General features: G+C 47.2%; 1 protein-coding gene across 1 annotated transcript; it reads left to right on the forward strand.

Annotated features, from left to right (window-relative positions):
* Window positions 1-267: 267 nt before the first annotated feature.
* SFXN3 (sideroflexin 3) lies at window positions 268-9,333 on the forward strand. The gene is made up of 11 exons (XM_053582965.1): window positions 268-388; window positions 2,187-2,350; window positions 3,286-3,456; window positions 3,787-3,885; window positions 4,243-4,318; window positions 4,578-4,663; window positions 4,926-5,053; window positions 5,239-5,288; window positions 6,500-6,549; window positions 7,359-7,406; window positions 7,674-9,333. Exons 2-11 carry the CDS (start codon window positions 2,190-2,192, stop codon window positions 7,768-7,770), a joined length of 966 nt encoding a protein of 321 aa, XP_053438940.1. The 5' UTR covers window positions 268-388; window positions 2,187-2,189; the 3' UTR covers window positions 7,771-9,333.
* Window positions 9,334-24,133: the final 14,800 nt, after the last annotated feature.

A 24,133-nucleotide genomic window follows, 5' to 3' on the forward strand; every position in this document is an offset into this window, starting at 1 on the left:
GCGTCTTCTTGGGCACCTAGACTCCTTGCGGCAGGGGCCAGGTGCCTCCCGAGGCCAGTCAGGGGACTGCAAGCAAAGGGGGCAATTCACACAGCTCCTCCCCCATCTGGCTGCGTAGGGGACCAGAACCGATCCCTGCGGTACCACCAGCTCCGGGAAGCAGCATAGGGCGTGGTCCCTGTGGGCGGGGGTGGGGGCCTTGCTCCAAATATCACCCACCGCCCGGGCTCTGCCAATCCCGGGTTCGTCTGGGAAGGCGCGGCAGGGAAGCCCCCGCTCCTCCCTACTGGTCAGCGTCCCGCGAGACGTCCCGCGGGATGGCTGGGAGGGCTGTGGCAACGCGCAGAGAGGAAGGCGGATCTGAGAGCTGTGGAGAGCCCCGGAAAGCGTGAGTGCTTACTGTCCCAGCCTGAGTTCAGGAGTGGAGGGAGTCAAGAGTTAGGGGATGGGGGTGAGAGGAGGAGGCCTGTTTGGAGAGGTGTTCCCTATCGGATTCAGTGGGGGACAAGGAGAGGTTGGTTGGGGGGAGGAATGTCAGGGTGGGGCTGTTTGTGGTCACACATTCAAATATGTGCAACTAGTCAGAATGTGTGTAACTGTCCTAGTGGGCCGGTGTACACAGAGCGTGTTCATCCTGTTTGAATGTCTGGGTGGGGTGTGGATGACAGTGTCTTTGTGTGGGTATGTGCGTTGTGAGTGTGCGAGAGAGAAGGATGTGTCTGCCTGTGCAGGAGGAAGTACGGTTGGAGAGGATTAGTCATTCTGTAGGATTTTGCCCAGTGCTGCCAGATGGCTGCTCCAGATTTCCTCTGTGCTGGGTGGAGAGGTGTCCACTAAATCTTGCTACAGGCAGTCCCTGAGTTACAAACATCCAACTTTTGTACAAATCAAACTTAGAAATGGAGGCTATTACAGATACTAGGTAAATGGACCTGTCCCAACATACATACAAATTCAACTTAAGAACAAACCTACAGAACCTGTCTTGTTTGTAACCAGGGACTACCTGTATTTTCTGTTGGCCTGTGGCCAGAGAGACCTGGATTGGTGTTTATGCCAGTCCTACGAGACAGGGAGCAGGGAGAGCCTGCGGTCATTCAGAGTGGGTTGGGAAAGATGAGTGTGGAGAGGGAATTTTTGTATGCCCTGTGCACACACTTGGCAGGGTCTCCTGTTTAAGATCTGGAACAGATAAGCCCTGGGGTAGCTAATAAGCCTTTGCTCCCCTCCAATCGGGACCTGAAGTGTGGGATGTCTTTTGCCATCTTCCCAAATAGCCTAAAGCTGACATAGCTTTAGAAACAGGAACCTCCACTTCAGGAAAGACAGTGGTGGACATAAAGTTCGTGTGCAATTTACTATGTTAAACTATTTTAAATTGCACACAAACACTATGTCCCTCCTATATTATATGTGTTTTGTGCACCTGCAGCATATGAGTAGCTGTGTAGGGGACAGTTGCTGCTCATGCATCAAACACATGTAAATCCTCACTTATGAAAATCTGCACCAAGCCAGAGGCCAGAGAGATCTCTTTTCCTGGTTCTGGCCTTCCCATCCCTCTCTCCTGTGACTAAAGGTCCTAAGCCAGGACATTGCCTAGGAAACAGCTCTACCTCACCTGTGCTTACCTATCTGGAGTCACCTTGAGTTTATTTTTTTTTCTTGGATTAATATGAAGGTACATATGATTAGGTTACATTGTTTGCATTTGTAAGGTGAAGTTCAAGTTGCACTTGAGTTCTTCACCCAGGAAATGTGCCATATATCCCTACATCATACTCGTTAGGTGGGAACTAACTGAACCACCACTGCCCTTGAATTTAATTGTGTTTTTCTCTCCTGAGGGCCTATAGTTGTTGATCCGCTAGTTTCAACATAGTATTAAGTACATGGGATGCTTGATTTTTCATTCTTGAGATACTTTACTTAGGAGAATGTTCTTCAAAGCCATCCAGGTAAATACACAAGATGTATTCCATGGTATACATATGGCCAAGTTTATTAATCCATTTATTTGTTGATGGCCACTTGGGTTGTTTCTACATCTTTGTAATTGTGACCTTGAGTTCTTAAAGGGACTACTGATAGGTTCAGGGACCAGGGAAGAGCCACCAAAGTTTTCCTTAGGTGGAGCCCTTGGATCCCCTCCTTACAGCCATCTGACCCTCATTCCTGCCCTGCAGAAAATGGGTGAATTGCCCTTAGATATCAATATCCAGGAACCTCGCTGGGACCAAAGCACATTCCTGGGCAGAGCCCGGCACTTCTTCACTGTTACGGATCCCCGAAATCTGCTGCTGTCTGGCGCTCAGCTGGAAGCTTCTCGGAATATTGTACAGAACTACAGGTGATCCCCTCATCTGACCTGTACTCTAGAAGCTCATTCTCTGCCATTAATATGGTACGTTTTGTACCTGTCTTCTCAAGCTTGAGAGTAACCCTGTCCTAATCCTCAACCCCCTTCTTTCTGCCCCTCTCTGCAGGCATCATATGTAACTATAGCACAGTGCTTTAACCCAAAAGATTTTAGGGTGTTTGGGTTGAGGAGGTGGCATGGATATTTATGGGCAGAGGGCTGTTCCATCGCTCACAAACACTCTACAGGGACCCATCTCACTGCTGGGCCACTCCTCCATACCTGTAATTCTAGCAGTCTGGGAGTCTGAGGCAGGTGGATTGCTTGAGCTCAGGAGTTTGAGACCAGCCTGAGCAAGAATGAGACTCCATCTCTACTAAAAAATAGAAAAACTAGTTGGGTGTTGTGGCAGACTCCTGTAGTCCCAGCTACTTGGGAGGCTGAGGCAGGAGGACCACTTGAGCCCAGGAGTTTGAGGTTGTTGTGAGCTATAATGGCACAGCACTGTAGCCTGGGCAACAGAGTGAGAATCTGTCTCAAAAAATAAATAAATAAAATAATGAAATAATTTTAAAAGGAGAATGGAGGGCCTCATAGTAGAGTCCCAAGGAGGGCATTCCCCTTATCTCTGGGAGGAAAAACTTTTGCAATGCTCCCAGCTAGTTTTGATCCATTAGAAGCCATTATCATCTATGACCCAGCATTTTGGTAGAAACAGAGGGGCACTCCTCTTTGTGTGGCTAGAAGGGAAATAGAAACAGGAACCTCCACTTCAGGGAAGACAAGGAGCTCCTTTATTCCAAGTTAGGGCTAAAGTTGCCAGTCCTCTGTCTAGGGTTCCCCGAGCTGGGCAGGCAGAGCCTAGAAGGGTAGATCTATCCCTTAGAACACCCTAGGATAGCTTTTCTACTTGGCAACCTCTGCAGGGCTGGCATGGTGACCCCAGGGCTCACGGAGGACCAGCTGTGGAGGGCCAAGTATGTGTACGACTCCGCCTTCCATCCAGACACTGGAGAGAAGGTGATCCTGATTGGCCGCATGTCAGCCCAGGTCCCCATGAACATGACCATCACTGGCTGCATGCTCACCTTCTACAGGCATGTCTTGCTCCGTGTCCCCTTCCTGAGAGCATGACTTGGTGACTAGGTGCTTCCTCTCTGGGCAAATTAGGGCAGAGAACAGTGGGTGGGAGAGACCTTATGTTAGAATCACTTCTATTTCTCAGAATACAGCCTCAGTGGTCCTTGTGCCCCAGAGATGGTGGGTGTGTTTGTGTTAAGTGTGTGTGGGTGGGTATCCAGGGGTATCCAGGTCATCAACTGGGTCCCTCCTTAGGGTGTGAGAATAACCTCTGGAGTTTCATTATAGGGGTCCAAGGATGAGGGACACTGCCAAGGAGGCAGAAGTAAGTGTCTTTGTTCCCTCAGGAAAACCCCAACTGTGGTGTTCTGGCAGTGGGTGAATCAGTCCTTCAATGCCATTGTTAACTACTCCAACCGCAGTGGCGATGCTCCCATCACTGTGGGGTGAGAGAAAACAGCTGTGGCACTGTGTGGGACCCTCTTTCCCCAGCCCACTATCACCCTCTTCTTTTCACACCTGCTCCCTGTTGGCCCTACAGGCAGAGGCTTAGCTCTCCTTGGCCTGCCCCCTGCCCTACTTCCCCTGCCTGAGACCATGAGGTGGTCCTATTATATATGCATTGGGGACATATCCCTCTTCAAAGGATAGGACTGGGGCTTTGAGATAAGGAGCTTTCTCTTCTCTGAGCCCCCCACCCCCTGCCCCATGCCTTGAGTGTTGAGGATTTGGTATGTCCCTAAAGGAAAGAGCTAAATGCTGGACTCCACTTCCCTCTTGTGATCAGGCATTTCTACTCACAGGCAGCTGGGAACAGCCTATGTGAGTGCCACCACAGGGGCTGTGGCCACGGCTCTTGGACTCAAATCCCTCACCAAGGTAAAGGCTCTCCCCCATTCATTCTTTCTTTCTTTTTGCAGTTTTTGACCGGGGCTGGGTTTGAACCTGCCACCTCCGGCTTATGGGGCTGGCGCCCTGTCCCTTTGAGCCACAGGTGCCGCCCTCCCCATTCATTCTTTATCTACCTCCTTTTTCCCATCACCCCTCCCATCCTGACCTACAGGCTCCCCACATCCTCCTCAGAGTCCCTCACATCCCCCTGGCCCTCAGAGCCATTGACAACACCTTTCCTTCCCAGCACCTTCCCCCCTTGGTGGGCAGATTTGTGCCCTTTGCAGCTGTAGCAGCTGCCAACTGCATCAACATCCCCTTGATGAGGCAGAGGTGAGTAGCCCCAGCTCCTGGCATGTGCATGCCACATGTACATGTAGCACATTGTCCAGCCATGCTGCTATCCCAGAGTGAGGATGCTCCTCTCCCTCCCTGGACATGAGCTGCCAGGCCCTATCTCAGTATGACCCTGGAATCCTTGGGGATGGGGGAGAACCAGCCTTTGAGTATAGGATGTGTGCAGGAACTCCAGGGAGTAGCTGCCCATTGAGATGGGACTTGGGGCCTGTGATGTGACCTTAAGCCCCCTTCCCAGGGAGTTACAGGTGGGCATCCCAGTGACTGACGAGGCAGGTCAGAGGCTTGGCCACTCCGTGACTGCAGCCAAGCAAGGAATCTTCCAGGTGGTGATATCAAGAATCTGCATGGCGATTCCTGCCATGGGTAAGGTGGGGCAGCTGGGCGGAGCATGAGAGGCTCTGAGAAACAGGGGCGCTGTTCTTGGGGGTAGTTACTCTGGGGGTAGTAAGACTCTGGGGAGACTGGGAGGAGTGGAAGGAGGCCCCCTTCCTTAGGGTTCCCAGCTTTGACTCTACTACCCCCTCCCTCCTTCCTCTGCCCTCCCTCAGCCATTCCCCCACTGATCATGGACACCCTGGAGAAGAAAGACTTCCTGAAGGTAGGCCACTCTTGCCTCCTCTCCTCCTGGAAATGGTAGTGGCTGGGAGAAGTGACACATCTTCAACCCTCTGTCCAGCCTGGCCTGGGTCTAAGACCTGCCCCTCATTCTTCTGAGCCCTGCAATATCCCTTTACCTTCATTCATTCAGCAAGAATGAATTGGGCTGGGGTTAAGGAATGTGGAGGGAGGAGATAATGGAAGGAAGGAAATGGTTTCTGCCCTGAAGGAAACTGGCATCACTCTGGAGGCCTCTAGAATACACAGGAACACAGGAACAGACTGTCATAGTTACACTGATATCACACTCATCTGTTACTCCCACCCCCACTAATACCCCACAATACACACAGACACGAACAGGACTGGGAAGCAAGGCATAGGAATACAAGGTCTGTCTCATTCACAGGATCATTTATTCACAAATATATATCAAGTATGAACTATGCACTGGGTATATTTTAGGGCCGAGGAGACAGCACTGAACAAGATGGTCATAGTCCCTGTCCTCATTAAAGGTTATAGTTTAATGCAGTAACAAATAAACACAGAGGCAACCAACAAATATATCATAAATTGCACCACATGCTTTGTAGGAAACCAACAGGATATTGTAATTGAGACTAATGAGGGAGAGCTATTTAGACAGGGTGCCTTGGAGAAGGGGCCTCTGAAGACCAAAAGGATGAGAAGGAAATAGCCAGGCAAAGAACACAGAGAAGAGTGTTCCAGGCAGAAAGAACAGCCTGTGCAAAGGCCCTGAGGCAGGAGCAGGTACTCACATTTGAGGAACAGAGTGGTGGTGACTGTGGCTAGAGCGAACTTAGAAGCGTGTGTTGAGCAGGAGATGTGTTTGGAAAGGGATGATTTCATGCTACTGGGATGGGAGGCAGTGAGTAGAGGTTCAGAGGAGGTTTCCTGTAGAAAGCAGTTTCTGGAGGAAGTGAGAGAAAAGAAAGAAAGTCAGGGAGTGCCCTGGGAACAAATTCTGAAGGGTAAGAATGGATGATGGATGCCAGCATATAGGCCTGGCTGGAGCAAAAGGCTACAATCTGGAGGTTCCAGCCCTATCGTGGGCTTGGGAGGAAGAAAAGGGCCACAATTCCAGGGGCTCAAAGGCAGGATGGGGGATAGCTTCAGTGGGTGGGAGGGGGTGGAGGTTAGCAAGGCAGGAGACACAAGCCATTCCATGGTTTCTCTGTCTCCCCACAGCGCCGCCCCTGGCTTGGGGCACCCCTGCAGGTGGGACTGGTGGGCTTCTGGTAAGTGTGCAGGGAGTTAGCTAGGGTTTGTGGGAGGACCTTTTCCATGGTGGATTCAGGTGGGTATTTTTTGCCTTTAAGGTGTTTATGGATGTCATTTATTCATATAGTCAGCTGGGGTTGTGTCTTTGATACCTGTAAGACGTGGTGTGTTATAGGGTAGTCTCTGTTTTTCAAGGTCAAGAGCTTAGTTTGGAGAATTCCAATATTCATCTACAAGACAAAACCATGGAAATATACCTTTTGCTATCATCCAGGACTTTCATGCCCATTTAATTCATGATTCTGGACTGGGTGTAGTGGGTCATGCCTGTAATCCTAACAAATTGGGAGGCCAAGGCAGGAGGATTCCTTGAGCTCAGGAGTTCAAGACCAGTCTGAGCAAGAGTGAGACCCTGTCTCTACTAAAAATAGAAACATTAGCTAAGCATTGTGGTAGGGGCCTGTAGTCCCGCTATTCGGGAGGCTGAGACAGGAGGATTGCTTGAACCCTGGAGTTTGAGATTGCTATGAGCTAGGCAGACACCATAGCACTCTAGCCTGAGCAACAGAGGGAGACTCTGTCTCAAAAAAAGAATTCATGATTCTACCACTTACTGGCTGTGAAGCTTACTTTGGATCACAGCTCTGAAGGCTCTTTCCTCGACCAGAATCTAATGTCAGGGTTGAGTTTAAAGTTCCTAAAAGGTCTTTTTGACTTTAATCAATATCTACCCAGGGACTATATCCCCAGGGATGGGGTGGGTTGCAGGGTGTGAACACCATTAGACCAAAGATTTACAAGCCTTTTCAATGCTCTTCTCTCCCAGCCTGGTATTTGCCACCCCTCTGTGCTGTGCCCTGTTTCCCCAGAGGAGGTAAGTGCTGCCCCTGGGCTTGACCGGGGGCTCTGGATAGGACTTTACATCTCTAAACAAAACAACCCTAGAGTCCTTCTGTGTGTTCCAAGAGGAGGCCTGGCAGGCACTCAAGTGATGTGGGGGCAGGAGGATGACAGTGAGCCAGTCGTCTAGTGGTAGAAGGAGAGGATGCTTATGCCTGGGAGGAGGAGGTATGGTGATCCCTGGCCCTGAAGAGGGTTGGGGTCAGGGGACATTCATTTGGTCCATGCTGTTCTGTTGCAGCTCCATACACGTGAGCAGGCTGGAGCCAGAGCTACGAGCTCAGATCCACGAGCAAAACTCCAGCATCGAAGTGGTTTACTACAACAAAGGGCTTTGAGGGAGAGTTAGCCTCTGTGCCATCCCTCATCTTGGGGAGCTGCTTTAGTGGAACCTTGTCATCCCTGCCACTTGCCTACCTGACTATAATACCTGGCAGAGCACTTGTGGGCAGGCAGTCATTGGGCCAGCTATCGACAGGGTCATATAATCCCTCTCTCCTGTGTTTGAATGTCCACAGTATACATATGTGCTACATATATGTGTATGTACATTGCATATGTGCTCCTGAAAGCTAGGAGCAGACATGCTGGCCTGGGTTGTTCTGCTATTGGGCTTCCCTTCTTGGCTTCCTGCACACCTGCCAGCCAGCCAGGTGACAGGTGAAACTTCCTTCCCTGAATTCTTCCACCAGCCAAGTTAGTTATTTCTTTTCTTTTATTTCTTTTTGTTTGTTTGTTTTGAGACAGAGTCTCACTTTGTTGCCCTCAGTAGAGTGCTGTGGCACCATAACTCACAGCAACCTCAAATTCTTGGGTTCAAGTGATTCTCTTGCCTCAGCTTCCCAAGTAGCTGGGACTACAGGTGCCAACCACAATCTGGCTATTTTTAGAGATGAGGTCTCACTCTGGCTTAGGCTGGTCTCAAACCTGTGAGCTCAGGCAATCCACCCTCCTGGGCCTCCCAGAGTGCTAGGATAACAAGCGTGAGCCACTGTACCTGGCCTAAGTTAGTTATTTCTGATGGCACTTCACCTTTTCTGAACATAGGAGGAGCCCTGGATCCCAGGATGGAGACTGAAGGACACTAGCAGGCCAAACTGAGTCAAACCCTCCAGGTTTCTGATACCTAGCTCTCAAAATGGACTCAGGAACTGGGCTGGTAGAGGAAGATGTGGGATAAGGGACAAAGTGGGCTAATGTATCTCTCACTGCCATCCTGGAATAGCTCTATTTCCTCTGCTTCCTGACCAGAACAGAGGAGTGTCAGTATCCTGCACAGCCGTTGCTGTCTCATCCTGTCCCCACACTGCAACGTGAGCATCTTCAGTCTTAAGAGTTCTTGCTCTGCTCTGACATCATGAACTCAAATCTAAATCCTAAAATCCCATCCCCCAGCCAAAGCCCACAGAGGCAGAGCAAGCCATCCCACTTATAGAGCTTCCACTGCACCCTCTCACAGAGAGGCACGCGGTGGGAATGGTGCTTAAACCCTACAGGTAGCTGAGTGGGTGTGACTAGGACCTCTTAAAGGACAACTAAGCCCCAAGTGTACAATCTTAAGACAGGAAATTTTGTCTTCCACTGATCCTTTGTAGACATTCAGCAAAATTCCCCCGTAACTCCTTCTCTTGCTTGAGGTTGGTCCTGCCCCACCTCTACTCCCACACCCAAGAAGAGGAAGGGTTCTGGCATCAATGGCTCATCCAAATGGAAGATGGACTTGGGGATGTGACAGGTGGTGATAAATTCACAATGTCATTACTCTTCAACTTCCATGGCCTCTGCCTGAAGATAAAAGGGCCCTGGTGGGATCCTCTGAGAACACTTTCCTGCTCCCACCATCAACTGCCATGAGTGATTACTCAATGCCGTTGTTACTCAATAAACCAAAAACCTGTCTACTTCTTGATCTTCACTTAATTCTATGTCCTGAGTGCCTGGGAAGAGACTCTTGGTTGCAGGTTTCCATCTCTTCCCATCAAGTCCAGGTCTTACTCTCATCCCCTCTCCTGTAGGGAGCCTCATATCCCAGCAGAGGGCACTCTAGATTAGAAAAATCAGTCCCCATTGGCACCTGAGTATGTATGTTCTCAAGTAGAGGGGAGGATGTTGAGGCCTCTATTTTCTTTCTTTCTTTCTTTCTTTCTTTTTTTTTTTTTGTCGCTCTCAGTAGAGTGCCATGGCATCACAGCTCTTGGGCTAGGGTGATTCTCTTGCTTCAGGCTCCCAGGTACGGGACTACAGGTGCGAGGCCTCTATTTTCTATTCCCACAGCAGATGGAGTCCTGCCTCCATTTCCATCTTTGATAGGAGGGCTGATTACAGACCTGTACACCAACTCGGGCTCTGGGCTGGTTGGTTTCCGTCAGGCATTGGGCAAGGGGTGGTGACTTCTACTTCCCAGGGAGTCATGGAGAAAAGGAGACAACAGAGTTAAGGGCTACCAAGCTTGTCAAAAAGAAGCTTTAGTAGGACAGCAGCACACTCTCCACACCCCCATCAATTTGCCATGGGAAGAGGCCTAGGAGGGACCACTTGCAAGTTAACACCTTTTCTCACCACTCCCTAACACTTTCCCACCACCCCAAGGCCCTCCATTCCCTCGGGCCAGAAGTCCAGCTCACCTTCTCAGTCTGAACCTGGAGCCTACATCTCAGATCTGCTTCTTGGCTTCTTCGCTCTTCTCAGTCCTGTACTGCTAAATCCTCCAAATCCCTCTCCCTCCTTTCCAGTTTCAAAATCCATGAGCTCTCCTGCCCCCGTCCTTTGGCTTCCTGCTTGGAAATCCACAAGGCTTCAAGGAATCATGCCAGGCCTCTCCTCCTTGGTTCCAAGCCTGGATTTTTTCAGTCGCCTCTGATAGGCTCTTCCTCCCACCGTGTCCTCTTCCTCTCCCTCTCTCCGCCCTTGCTCCCAACACTTTAGGAACGTTTACTGAACTGTTAGTGCAGCTTTGTTCCCGGGTAGAAATGGACGGTTGGGTCCCACTTGCAGGGACACAGCCAGTGCCCTACTGGCATTAAGGTGCTTCTCCCATGCCCTCCACGCATGTTGCAGTAATTTCAGGTCCTGATGCAGGGACAACATTTTGCTAGGTATTGTGCAGGAATCTTGATCCACCTGGATCATTACTGGGAGCCTTCCTGGGATGCTCCCTTCTTTTTTATACACATCTTTTTTTCTCACTGGAAGTCCCCTGGGCGCCAGTCCCAGAGGGTCAGTGGCAACCCCAGCTCCAGTTCACAAACTCCTCTAGCTTCCTTCTGCCAATCTGCTCAGACCAAGGAAGTTTTGCAACTGAATAAGGACCAGAAGAGTGTGGGAGGAACCCTGACAACCCCATCCACCCACAACACATCCAGTAGCAAAGTAACCCCCATGCCTCTAACAAGCAAGAAGCTCTTTTTTTTTTTTTTGAGACACAGCCTCAAGCTGTCGCCTTGGGTAGAGTGCCCTGGCATTACAGCTCACAGCAACATCCAACTCCTGGGCTCAAGCAAATCTCCTGCCTCCACCTCCCAAGTAGCTGGGACTATAGGTTTCCGCCACAACCCCCGGCTATTTTTTGGTTGCAGCCATCATTGTTGTTTGGCAGGCCAGGCCAGATTCGAACCTGCCAGCTCAGGTGTATGTAGCTGGCGCCTTAGCAGCTTGAGCCACAGGCACTGAGCTCAAGAAGAAGCTCCTTCAGGGTAAGTTGTCTGCTTATGGGGCAAGAGTTTGCTATGTCAATCTATAAATTAGCCAATTAGCCACCTATGTAATTTCTCTTATGACTAAAGTCATCCCCTCCCCATCACCACCAAATCCTCAGTCAATTGACAATTTTTATTTCCCAGAAGAATCAGTTCTTTTAGCTCACAGCAACTTCAAACTCTTGGGCTTAAGAGATTCTCTTGCCTCAGGGTCCCACCACAACACCCAGCTATTTTTCTTGTTGCAGTTGTCATTGTTTTAGGTGGCCCAGGCTGGGTTCAAACCAGCCAGCCTCAGTGTATGTGGCTTGTGCCCTACCCACTGAGCTACGGATGCCATGCCCAGAAGAATCAGTTCTGATTTGTTTTTTTTTTTTTTTGAGACAGAGTCTCACTCTGTCACCCTAAGTACAGTGCTGTGGGGTCACAGCTCACAGCGACTTTAAACTCTTGGGCTTAAGTGATTCTCTTGCCTCAGCCCCCCCACCCTCAAGTAGCTGGGACTATAGGTGCCTGCCACGATGCCTATTTTTTGGTTGCAGTTGTTTAGCTGGCCCAGGCCGGGTGTGAACCCGCCACCTTCAGTGTATGTGGCTGGCACTATAACCACTGTGCTATGGGAGCCGAGCTTCTGATTTGGTTTTTAATTGAACTTATTTTGTTGAAAGCAACAGAGAATAATTGTTGCTAGCTTCAGTAAATAGGGAGATATATTAGAAAGATTCTTATATAGGTTTCTAAACCAGAGATGGAGTAAACGAAGGACCTTAGAAAGGGCAGGAAGCTGGGCAGCTCTGGGGGCCTCAGCAGCTAGACTTTATGGGCACTACCATTAAGCCAACAGCTACAACTAGCTCCACCCTCTGCTCTCTCCACTGGAGTTTCAAAAACTGGTACAGCTTAGGTCAGTGGTCAACCTGTAGGGGGTGGCCATTGGACATTCAGTTTACCTCTGAGGCTGGGGCTGTTCCCAAAGAAGGGCAATTATTGTGAACTGGGAATTATCCTGATTGGCATTTACTACAAAAGGTATTATTGGTCTTATATGGATATTTCTCTCTAGCTTAAATGAAAACTCCCCTAGGGGCAGGCTCCATATCTTCACCTTTTAAAAATTGTGGTAAAAAAATATGACATAAAATTTGCCATCTTAATGGCAAATTTTTAAGTATACAGTTGTGTTAAGTATATTCACACTGTTGTCAGATTCCAGAACTTTTTCATCTTGCATATCTGAAACTCTATACCCCTTAAATAAGAATCCATATATATATATATTTTTATTGTTAAATCATAGCTGTGTACATTAGTGCAATCAAGGAGTACAATGTGCTGGTTTTATATACAATCTGGAATATTCTCATCAAACTGTTCAATGTAGCCTTCATGGCATTTTCTTAGTTATTGTATGTAGACATTTGTATTCTGCCTTTACTAAGTTTCACCTGTACCCATTCTAAGATGCACCGTAGGTGTGACCCCACCCATTACCCTCCCTCCACCAAAACCTCCCCCCTCCCTTCCCCTTCCTTGGCCCTTTCCTCATAGTTTTGTGCTATAGTTGGGTTATAGCCTTCATGTGAAAGCTATAATTTAGCTTCATAGTAGGGCTGAGTACATTAGATACTTTTTCTTCCATTCCTGAGATACTTTGCTAAGAAGAATATGTTCCAGCTCCATCCATGTAGACATGAAAGAGGTAAAGTCTCCATCTTTCTTTAAGGCTGCATAATATTCCATGGTATACATGTACCACAATTTGCTAGTCCATTCGTGGGTCAGTGGGCACTTGGGCTTCTTCCATGACTTAGCAATTATGAATTGGGCTGCAATAAACATTCTGGTACAGATGTCTTTGTTATATTGTGATTTTTGGTCTTCTGGGTATAAACCTAGTAAAGGAATTATAGGATTGAATGGCAGGTCTATTTTTAGGTCTCTAAGTATTCTCCAAACATCCTTCCAGAAGGAACATATTACTGTGCATTCCCACCAGCAGTGTAGAAGTGTGCCTTTTTTTCCACATCCACGCCAACATCTCTGGTTTTGGGATTTTGTTATGTGGGCTACTCTTACTGGGGTTAGGTGATATCTCAAAGTAGTTTTGATTTGCATTTCTCTGATGATTAAAGATGATGAGCTTTTTTTCATGTGTTTGTAGATTGTGCATCTGTCTTCTTTAGAGAATTTTCTATTCAAGTCCCTTGCCCACCCTGAGATGGGATCACGTGTTCTTTTCTTGCTAATACGTTTGAGTTCTCTGTGGATTCTGGTTATTAGACCTTTATTGGAGGTATAACCTAAAAATATTTTCTCCCATTCTGAGGGCTGTCTGCTTGCTGTTCTTGGCTGTGCAGAAGCTTTTTAGTTGATCAGGTCCCAGTAGTGTATTTTGATACTGCTTCAATTGCCTGGGGAGTTCTCCTCATAAAATATTCACCCAGGCCGATTCCTTCAAGAGTTTTCCCTGCACTTTCTTCAAGTATTTTTATAGTTTCATGTCTTAAGTTTAAATGTTTTATCCAGTGAGAGTCTGTCTTAGTTAATGGTGAAAGGTGTGGGTCCAGTTTCAAACTTCTACAGGTTGCCAGCCAGTTTACCCAGCACTATTTGTTAAATAGGGAATCTTTTCCCCACTGAATGTTTTTAATTGGCTTGTCAAAGATCAAATAACGGTAAGTAGCTGGATTCATCTCTTGGTTCTCAATTCTATTCCAGACATCTACTTCTCTGTTTTTGTGCCAGTACCATGCTGTTTTGATCACTATGGATTTATAGTACAGTCTCAGGTCTGGTAGCGTGATTCCTCCTGCTGTGTTTTTATTGCTGAGTAATGTTTTGGCTATTCAAGGTTTTTTCTGATTCCATATAAAATGAAGTATATTTTTTTCAAGATCTTTAAAATATGACAATGGAGCTTTAATAGGAATTGCATTAAAATTATATATTGCTTTGGGTAGTATAGACATTTTAACAATGTTGATTCTTCCCAGCCATGAGCATGGTATGTTTTTCCATTTGTTAACATCTTCAGCTATTTCTTTTCTTAAAGTTTCATAGTTCTCTTTGTAGAGATCTTTCATGTCCTTTGTTAGGTATACTCCCAAATATTTCATCTTCTTTGGCACTACTGTGAAAGGAATAGACTCCTTGACTGTTTTTTCGGCTTAGTTATTGTTGGTATTTATAAAGGCTACAGATTTATGGGTGTTGATTTTGTAGCCTGAGACATTGCTGTATTCCTTGATCACTTCTAAAAGTTTTGTAGTAGAATCCCCAGTGTTTTCCAGATATACGATCATATCATTTGTGAAGGGTGAAAGTTTGATCTCTTCTGACCCTTTGTGGATACCCTTGATTGCCTTTTCTTCTCTAATTGCAATGGCTAAAACTTCCATTACAATGTTAAAGAGCAATGGAGACAATGGGCAACCTTGCCTGGTTCCTGATCTAAGTGGAAATGATTTCAATTTAACTCCATTCAATACGATGTTGGCTGTGGGTTTGCTGTAGATGGCCTCTATTAGTTTAAGAAATGTCCCTTCTATACCAATTTTCTTAAGTATTCTGATCATCAAGGGATGTGGGATATTATCAAAAGCTTTTTCTGCATCAATTGAAAGAATCACATGGTCTTTGTTTTTTAGTTTGTGTATGTGCTGAATTACATTTATAGATTTACATACGTTGAACCAGCCTTGAGACCCTGGGATAAATCCCACTTGGTCGTGGTGTATAATTTTTTTGATGTGTTGTTGGATTCTGTTTGTTAGGATCTTATTGAGTATTTTAGCATCAATATTCATTAGTGATATTGGTCTACAATTTTCTTTTCTTGTTGGGTCTTTCCCTGGTTTGGGGATCAGGGTGATGTTTGCTTCATAGAATGTGTTGGGTAATATTCCTTCTTTTTCTATATTTTGGAAGAGGTTTAGTAATATAGGTACAGTTCTTTAAAGGCTGGGTAGAATTCTGACGTAAAGCCATCTGGTCCTGGGCTTTTCTTTTTAGGGAGATTTTGTATAGTTGATGCTATTTCAGAACTTGATATAGGCCTGTTCAACATTTCCACTTCATTCTGGCTAAGTCTTGGTAGGTAGTGTACTTCCAGGTATTGGTCGATTTCTTTCAGATTTTCATATTTCTGAGAGTAGAGTTTCTTGTAGTATTTGTTAAGGATTTTTTGAATTTCTGAGGGGTCTGTTGTTATTTCATCATTACCATTTCTGATTGATGAAATTGGAGATTTTACTCATTTTTTCCTGGTTAGGTTGGCCAAAGGTTTATCTATTTTATTCATCTTTTCAAAAAAACAACTTTTGGATTTATTGATCTGTCGTATAGGTCGTTTTCAATTTCATTTAATTCTGCTCTGATTTTGGTTATTTCTTTTCTTCCGCTGGGTTTGGGGTTGGAGTGTTCTTCCTTCTCCAGTTGCTTGAGATGTCCCATTAAGTTATTAACTTCCTCTCTTTCCCTTTTCTTGAGGAAGGCTTGCAGTGCTATAAATTTCCCTCTTAGGACTGTTGCAGTATCCCAGAGGTTCTGGTAATTCGTGTCTTGATTGTTGTTTTGTTCCAAAAATTTGGTGATTTCCTTCTTAATCTCGTCTATAACCCATCTATCCTTCAGCATAAGGTTTAGCTTCCATGTTTTTGTATGCGTATGCAGGTTCCTGTTGTTATTGAGTTCAACTTTTATTCCATGATAGTCTGAGAAGATGCAAGGAATAATTTCTATTTTTTTAAATTTGCTGAGGTTAGATTTGTGTCCTAGGATGTGGTCGATTTTGGAGTATGTTTCGTGGGCTGATGAGAAGAATGTGTATTCAGTTTTGTTGGGATGAAATGTTCTGTAGATGTCTGTTAAGTCCAGATGTTGAATGGTTAAGTTTAAATCTAAAATTTCTTTACTTAGCTTCTTTTTGGAGGATCTATCCAGCACTGCCAAAAGGGGTGTTAAAATCTCCAACTACTATGGAACTGGAGGAAATCAAGTTGCTCATGTCCATTAGAGTTTCTCTTATAAATTGAGGTGCATTCTGGTTGGTTGCATAAATATTAATAATTGAAATATCATCCTATTGAGTTTTACCTTTAACAAATATGAAGTGTCCATCCTTATCCTTCCTTATTTTGGTTGGTTTAAAGCCAATTGCATCTCTGAATAGGATTGCAATGCCTGCTTTTTTTCTGCTTTCCATCTGCCTGGAGTATAGATGACCATCCCTTCACCTTGAGTCTACATTTGTCTTTTAATGTAAGATGTGATTCTTGTATGCAGCAGATATCTGGCTTGAGTTTTTGTATCCAGTCCGCCAACTTGTGCCTCTTTAGAGGACATTTTAAACCATTCACATTAATTGAGAATATTGATAAGCCTTTCAAGAGTCCGGTGGACATTTTTAATCCTTTTGCAACTGTGGAAGTTGGAATTTGATCAAAATTTTCTGGGTGGGCAGCACCTGTGGCTCAAAGGTGTAGGGTGCTGGCCCCATATGCCAGAGCTGGCAGGTTCAAACTCAGCCCTGGCCAAAAAAAAAATTTCTGTGTGGGTTTACTTTTGTGGTAGAGGATTACGCTGGTCTTTATGGAGGATAGGTCTGAGAATATCCTGGAGAGCTGGTTTAGTTATGGCAAATTTCTTCAACACGTGAATGTATTTAATTTCTCTGTCATAAATGAGACTCAGTTTAGCTGGGTATGGGATCCTGGGTTGAAAGTTATTTTGTTTTAGGAGATTAAAAGTCAATGACCATCCTCTTCTAGCTTGAAAGGTTTCAGCAGAGAGATCTGCAGTTATTCTAATATTCTTGCTCTTGTAGGTGATGGTTTTCTTTTGTCTGGCTGCTTTCAGAATTTTCTCCTTTGTATTAACTTTAGTGAAATTGATTATGATGTGTCTGGGGGATGTCTTATTTGGGTTGAGACGTGCTGGAGTTCTGAAACTGTCCGCTATCTAAATTTCAGAATCTCTTGGCATGTCTAGAAAGTTCTCCTTTATAATCTCATGGAGAAGAGACTCTGTGCCTTGTGAAGCCACTTCGTCACTTTTGGGGATCCCTATAAGACGAATATTGGTTTTCTTCGAATTATCCCAGAGCTCTCTGAGAGAGTGATCTGTTTTTGCCCTCCATTTCTCTTCCTCTTTGAGAGTTTGGGAGTGTTTGAAAGCTTTGTCTTCAATATCAGAAATCCTTTCTTCTGCTTGCTCCATTCTGTTACTGAGGGATTCTACTATCTTTCTCAGATCTTTCTTGTCTCAATGTGTCAAAATCTTTGGTCATTTGTTCTTTGAATTTGTTGAATTCTTGAGATATCTTTTGGGTTACTGCTTGGAATTCTAATTTGATCTTATTTGCTATGCAGATTCTGAATTTGATTTCTGACATCTCAGCTATTTGTTTGTGCATGGGATCTTGTGCTGTGTCTGCCCCCTTGATCCTTGGGGGAGTTGATCTACTCTGATTATTCATATTGCCAGGGTTTTTCTGTTGATTTCACCTCATGATTGTTTTTCACCATTGCCTCTGGCCATCCTCAGAGTTGCGGAGGTGTCTCTCCAAGATTAGACCCCAGCGGGATCACTCTATTGTTGCTGGATCTTGGTAGGGAGTGACCCTGTGTAGTTCCTCTGAGGCTGCCCCAGCCAGGGAGTTCTTGTTGTGGAAGCAGCTCTGGAGTGTGACACACCAGGATCCAGCAACAGGGCGGGAGGTGGTGCACATGGTTCTGGGAGTGCCTGATGCCCAGTGACTTTGGCACAGAGTGCCCAAGGCTCCAGCAGTCCCTGGCCAGAATAAGGGCTCTGCGCAGAGGCAGGGAGGGCTCCGGAGGGCACGCGGCTACCAGAGTCCCTGGCCAGACAAACGGGCCAGTGTGGAGGCAGGGAGGGTCCAGGAGGGAGGACGCAGGGTTGCGTGGCTCCCGCAGTTCCTGGTCAGGGCATGCAGAGGCCCGGCGGGTGCAGGTCACGGGTCGGGGGTCATGGCACAGGTCTTATGGAGGTCCAGGCGGCGCCAAGCCCAGGAGTTTGAGGTTGCTATGAGCTGTGATGCCATGGCACTCTGCCCAGGGCAACAGCCTGAGGCTCCAGTGTGCCAAAACCCGTCTCACTCTGCTCCTGAGGGTTAAGGCTGTAAGGGAGCTCAGTCCCCACCTTTAGGCTACTCAGTCACTAGGTTACTAGCTCCCACCAGATCCTTGCTCTGCAACCCTGAGGGCGGAGCTTGTCAGGGCAGTTCTCTCACAATGGCTCCCTGCGGCCCACAGCTGAACACTATTAGCTCCGTCCAGCTCAGCGGCTCAGTCTGGGGCCTAGACAATGACCAAAGTTCTCCGCACTCCTACTCAACCTCTCCCCAAGGTAGTTCAACTGAGTGCCAAGTCCAAAAACACCAAAACAGTTCACAGCTAAGGCCTTTCCAGTTTGCAGTCTCACTGCTGTTTGTACTTACAGCTGCCAGCGGGATTAGGTCAATTGAACACACGCAACCACTTGCCAGTTTTCCACTGTTTTTGTCCTCCTCTTGGGGTCCAGAAGTCCCTTGCTGACTCCCTGTATCCTCAAAGGGATGATTATAGGCAGATCCCACCAGCCAGAGATGCCTGGAGTCTTATCTCTCCAGACTCACCGTGCCCTGTTGCAGGGAAGCTGTTACTCGGCCACCATCTTCACAAATGTTTTTCAAGAATCCATATTTTTAATATGCCCACATTACCTGTAATAGTGCTTAATCCACAGTAGGTACTCAATATTGTTTGCTGAATACATGAATGTGGAATCCAAAAATGCCCTAAACCCCACTCATATGTTGATCCTAGATAAGATCACAAATACAGTGGTTCCAAATTTATTTTACACTTCAACAAACCTAAAAAATGTGACATCTTGGGCAGCGCCTGTGGCTCAGTGGGTAGGGCGCCAGCCCCATATACCGAAAGTGGTGGGTTCAAACCCAGCCCCAGCCAAACTGCAACAAAAAATAGCTGAGTGTTGTGGCTGGCGCCTGTAGTCCCAGCTACTCAGGAGGCTGAGGCAAGAGAATCACCTAAGCCCAGGAGCTGGAGGTTGCTGTGAGCTGTGATGCCACAGTACTCTACCAAGGGTGATAAAGTGAGACTGTCTCTAAAAAAAAAAAAAAAAAAAAAAAAAAGAAGGCTCATAGCTTTAGTGATTTTCAGCCTAGAGGATGGGAGAACATGTCCTTTCAGTGAGATATATCAGAATCTTGGGGGGTAATATGGCTTGAACAGTTCCCTAGATAAAATGAAGCTTGTCACTGGTTATTATAGCCAGCAAGAGAACAAGCTCAGCCCTCTCTCTTCTTGTGTCACCCTAGGAGTCTCAAATGCAGGGAATAGAGTGGTGGAAAGAGTATCTCATCTGTAATCAGAGCTACTCTCTCCAAGTCTGTTGTTTTATCTGTTTCCCTGTGCATGCCAATGCCTATTTCCTTTGGCAGTTCCCTGTGGGGCTGGCTTACTTTCCACTTTTGCAGCTTCTTGGGACTGGCACTGACCTGCCATCACTTAAGGCATGCTGGAAGGGAAACCCCTTCAGCTTATTGTTGTCTAGTTCCTACTACTCAGTAGCTGAGTTGCTTGGGTTTTGGTGATATAGTTGCATTTTCACGGCCTATTTTCTTCTTCTTTTTTTAGAGACAGAGTCTCACTTTGTTGCCCCCGGTAGAGTGCTGTGGCGTCACGGCTCACAGCAACCTCCAGCTCCTGGACTTAGGCGATTCTCTTGCCTCAGCCTCCTGAATAGCTGGGACTACAGGTGCCCACCACAACACCTGGCTATTTTTTGTTGCAGTTTGGCTTGGGCCGGGTTTGAACCCACCACCCTGGGTATATGGGGCTGGTGCCCTACTCACTGAGCCATAGGTACTGCCCTTCATGGCCTATTTTCCAAGGGACCTGGGTACAGCGGGGTGGGATGGTTTTGCTGGCTAGTTAGGTAAAACATCACCCTTACAATATGCCTGGCAGCATTGTTTTGTATGATACACAAGCCTCTGCTGAGTCTGGTTTATTCTGCTAGACTCATTCATTACTATTAGCGATTTTCTCTCAGGGCCCCATTTTTGCAAGTTGGCTCCCAACCAACACCTGGACCTCCAGGATGCTAGATTTCTCTGCATGTAGCTGATCCCAAAATTGTGGATAAGATTCAAGTGCTTTTTTCCTTTGGCTAAATCAGATGATTTCTGTTCAATTGTCCCAAACTTTTCTAAGACCACTTAAGGAGGCTTGTCAACTAGAGAATAGGCAGAATCCCTAAAGCTTCAGCTTCCAAACTGTGTACTGAGGTACCCCCAGAGTGCCACAGTGAACTAATAGGACTGTGAAGGATATTTTAAATTTTCAAGGGAAACACGGCACCACTAGTTGTCTACTGGACACTGCACAAAGTAGTGCACAGTTTCAATATTATCAGATTGTGGTGCATTACTTTTTTTTTTAGACAGTCTCACTTTGTTGTCCTCAGTAGTGTGCTATGGCGTCACAGCTCGCAGAAACCTCAAACGTTTTTGGGTTCAAGTAATTCTCTTGCCTCAGCCTCCTGAGTAGCTGGGACTACAAGTGCCCGCCACACGCCTGGCTATTCTTTGTTGTTGTTGTTGTAGTTGTCATTGTTGGTTAACAGGCCAGGGTGGGGTTTGAACCTGCCAGCCCCAGTGTGTATGACCAGCACCCTAACCATGAGCTATGGGCACTGAACCTGCTTTTTTTTTTTTTTTGAGACAGAGTCTCACTTTGTCAATCTTGGCAGAGTGCCATGGCATTACAGCTCACAGCAACCTCAAATGTTTTGGGGGCTCAAGTGGTTCTCTTGCCTCAGTCTCCCAAGTAGCTGGGACTATGGGCACCTGCCACAATGCCCAGCTATTTTTAGAAATGGGTCTTACTCTTGCTCAGGCTGGTCTTGAACCTTTGAGCTCAAGCAATCCACCCTCCTCGGCCTCCCAGAGTGCTAGGATTACAGGCATGAGCCACCACACCTGGCCTTGGGTTGCATTACTTTGATGTCTTTGCATAACTGGGCTTTTGATGGTTGCTGTGATACAAAGTAAGAACTAAAAGAAAGAATGTGGAACAAGAAATGATGGTGGCAGTGTCCAAGGTGATTCCAAGTTTTAAAAAAATTATTTATTTTGTGATACAGAGTTTGGCTTCGTCACCTAAACTAGAATGCTGTGTGACCTTATCACAGGTCACTGCAACTTCCAACTCCCAGGCTCACCAGTTCCTCCTGTCTCAGCCTCCCAAGTAGCTAGAACTACAGATGTATGCTACCATGCATGGCTAATTGTTTTTAGAAACTGGGTCTCACTGTGTTGCCCAGGTTGGTCTCAAACTCCTGGTCTCAAGTCATTTTCTTGCCTATTCCTCCCAAAGTGCTGGGATTACAGGTATGCATCACTGTGCCTGACCAAGGTGAGTTCAAGTTTTAAGAAGCTATGCAAGGCCAGGGGAGGTGGCTTACTCCTGTAATCCTGGCACTCTGGGAGGCCAAGGTGGGTAGATTGCCTGACCTCACAGGTTGGAGACCAGCCTGAGCCAGAACAAGACTCTGTCTCTAAAAATAGCTGGGCATTGTGGCAGGCGCCTGTAGTCCCAGCTACTTGGAAGGCTGAGGCAAGAGAATCACTGGAGCCCAAGAGTTTGGGATTGCTGTGAGCACTCTACCGAGGGTGACAAAGTGAGACTCTGTCTGAAAAACAAAAACAAACAAAAAAAAAAACTCTGCAGAGCCCAATGGACACATACATGCCATTAGTAAATAGTTGGGGTTAAGAGTGAAATAGAAATATTTTTTTCCTTCCAATTTGTATTAGTTTTTCAAACAGTTACAAAGTTGTTAGGATGCGAATTCTTTTTTTTTTTTTGTAGAGACCGAGTTTCACTTTATTGCCCTCAGTAGAGTGCCGTGGTGTCACACAGCTCACGGCAACCTCCAACTTCTGGGCTTAGGCGATTCTCCTGCCTCAGCCTCCCAAGTAGCTGGGACTGCAGGCACCCACCACAACGCCCGGCTATTTGTTTGTTGCAGTTTGGCCGGGGCTGGGTTTGAACCCGCCACCCTCACTATATGGGGCCCGCGCCCTGCTCACTGAGCCACAGGCGCTGCCCAGGATGCAAATTCTTATGTTGTTTGGACCTAAGTACTTTAAAGGAAACTTAGTTATTTCTTTTGACCTAGGGTATTGTGAAAAAATTACTGAAAAACTAAGGGTTCCTTGAAGGCAAAAAGTTTGGGAACCTCCATCTCAAATGAATAAAGAAAATGAAGGAATATTACTGGGTTGTACTGGGGTCTTAGACCTGCCCTTTGTAAACTCATCAGGCACTTGTGGGAATTTTTCTTTTATTGGATTTTTAATAATTCCATCTGGGACATTCTAACCTTATTTCAGTGATTTGGGGTTGTTCACAATGTGATCAGAGGATGTTAGGGAGCCCACAGGGACTGGGCAGAGTGGTGGAAGCTTGGAAGTCAGAGCTTCCTGGGCCAGGTCAGCTCAGAAGGTCAGAGGCAAAGGAGTGAAGAGAGGCTGCGGAGGAGGAACCCCTCCTGGCCTGGTTCTGCTCTGCATGTCCAGCTGGTCTGTACCAGGAGGACAATTCTCTTTGGCAGGCTCAGTCCCCGGAGACCTCACCAAGTCTTCCTCCACTGGAGGCTAGGCTGGGTCTGTCTATGGACAGACCTGCTATCTCCCTGGCCACTGGAAATTTGGGGGCCTTTGAATATCCCCTGGGGCCCCCACGAAGGTGCAGCCCCTCCCTCTTTTACCTCCTGCATCCTCAGGTGACTGACAGGCGCCTTCCCAGCGCCAAGAGTGCAAAAACAAAATGCTCGGGTCCCTAGCTCCTTGGTTCATACATTAAAGATGCAGAGGCGCCAGGAGTGCGGTGCCACAAACATGAGACAAATTTGTAATCCCGAGCAAGAAGATGCCTGGAGATGGGGTGAGCGGGAGAAAAATGAATTAGGTTTTTATTATGTGTTTTATTATGCTGTAATTGAACAGGATTAGGTGAGAATACAATATATTCCTGATGCGGCTAGAGGTGGGAGGGGGCAGGAGAGAGGCTGTCAGTGAGGGAGAAGAGACAGACCAGCCTGCAGAGAAGCTGGGGCTTGGGGACATAGAGGGTCCCAGGAGAGGGCAGAGGAGTGGCGCCGACCGGGCTAGGTGGGCTCAACTCTTCTACCCCAGCAGTTTGGGCTAGGATTGGGAGTGGGAGGATTGGGTAAGAGACAGGTCCGCCAGCATGTGCTGGAGGAGGGGACAAGCTTGGGATCGGGAGGGGAAGGAGCTCACAAACATACCTCACAGAAACTAAGTCACAGAGTGGAAAGGGGTGTGGCTATTAAAAGACTGGATCTCTGGATGTCTGGGGTCTGGAGGCCCTGACAGTCTCACTTGTCCCTAATACCTCTCCCCTACACGCCTTGAGCACAGGCCTTGTAGGTCGGCAAAAGTAGGGGAGCGCCCACTTCACGTCTGGTCCTAGTTTATTGGAGGGCGACTCCAGGTTTCAGAACACCTCTCTCACCCCCATCCCTTGCCATCCCACACAACTGCTTCGCAAAAGATCCACGTCTAGGCAGGCCTAACCCAGCATCCTCCTGCTCCCCCTTGCCCCAGCTCGGCGCCTGCAGAGGGCTTCGTAAGGGGCTCCCAGGTGAGCCCTGGCTGGGCTGTAGGCTCAGGGGTGGGCGAACCTTCCTCTCACCCCCGGGGAACTGCCTTGCTCCCCGCGCCCTCCTCTCGGCCCGCCCCAGCCGAAGTAGCTTCATTAAGGGCCTCTGCCAGCGCGGGGCTCACCTGCTGCAGCGCCCCTCGCGCTCCGCCGGGGACCCGCTCCTGGCGGTGATGAAGAGCCCCATTAGCCGCTTCTACCTTTGAGGAGGACTGGGCCTCTCTCCCCATCTCTCAATTAGGATATTAGAAACCGTCAACCAAGATTAATAGTTGCCGGGCTCCGGGGCAGGG

Source organism: Nycticebus coucang, chromosome 3 (assembly GCF_027406575.1).
Source record: "Nycticebus coucang isolate mNycCou1 chromosome 3, mNycCou1.pri, whole genome shotgun sequence".
Classification (NCBI taxonomy): Eukaryota; Metazoa; Chordata; class Mammalia; order Primates; family Lorisidae; genus Nycticebus; species Nycticebus coucang.

Excerpts from the sequence above, each read along its gene's own strand:
- SFXN3 (XM_053582965.1), top strand. The coding sequence starts at position 2,190 with ATGGGTGAATTGCCCTTAGATATCAATATCCAGGAACCTCGCTGGGAC. Across the intron at positions 2,351-3,285 it reads AATATTGTACAGAACTACAG|GGCTGGCATGGTGACCCCAG; the intron begins GTGATCCCCTCA and ends CAACCTCTGCAG. Across the intron at positions 4,664-4,925 it reads ATCCCCTTGATGAGGCAGAG|GGAGTTACAGGTGGGCATCC; the intron begins GTGAGTAGCCCC and ends CCCCCTTCCCAG.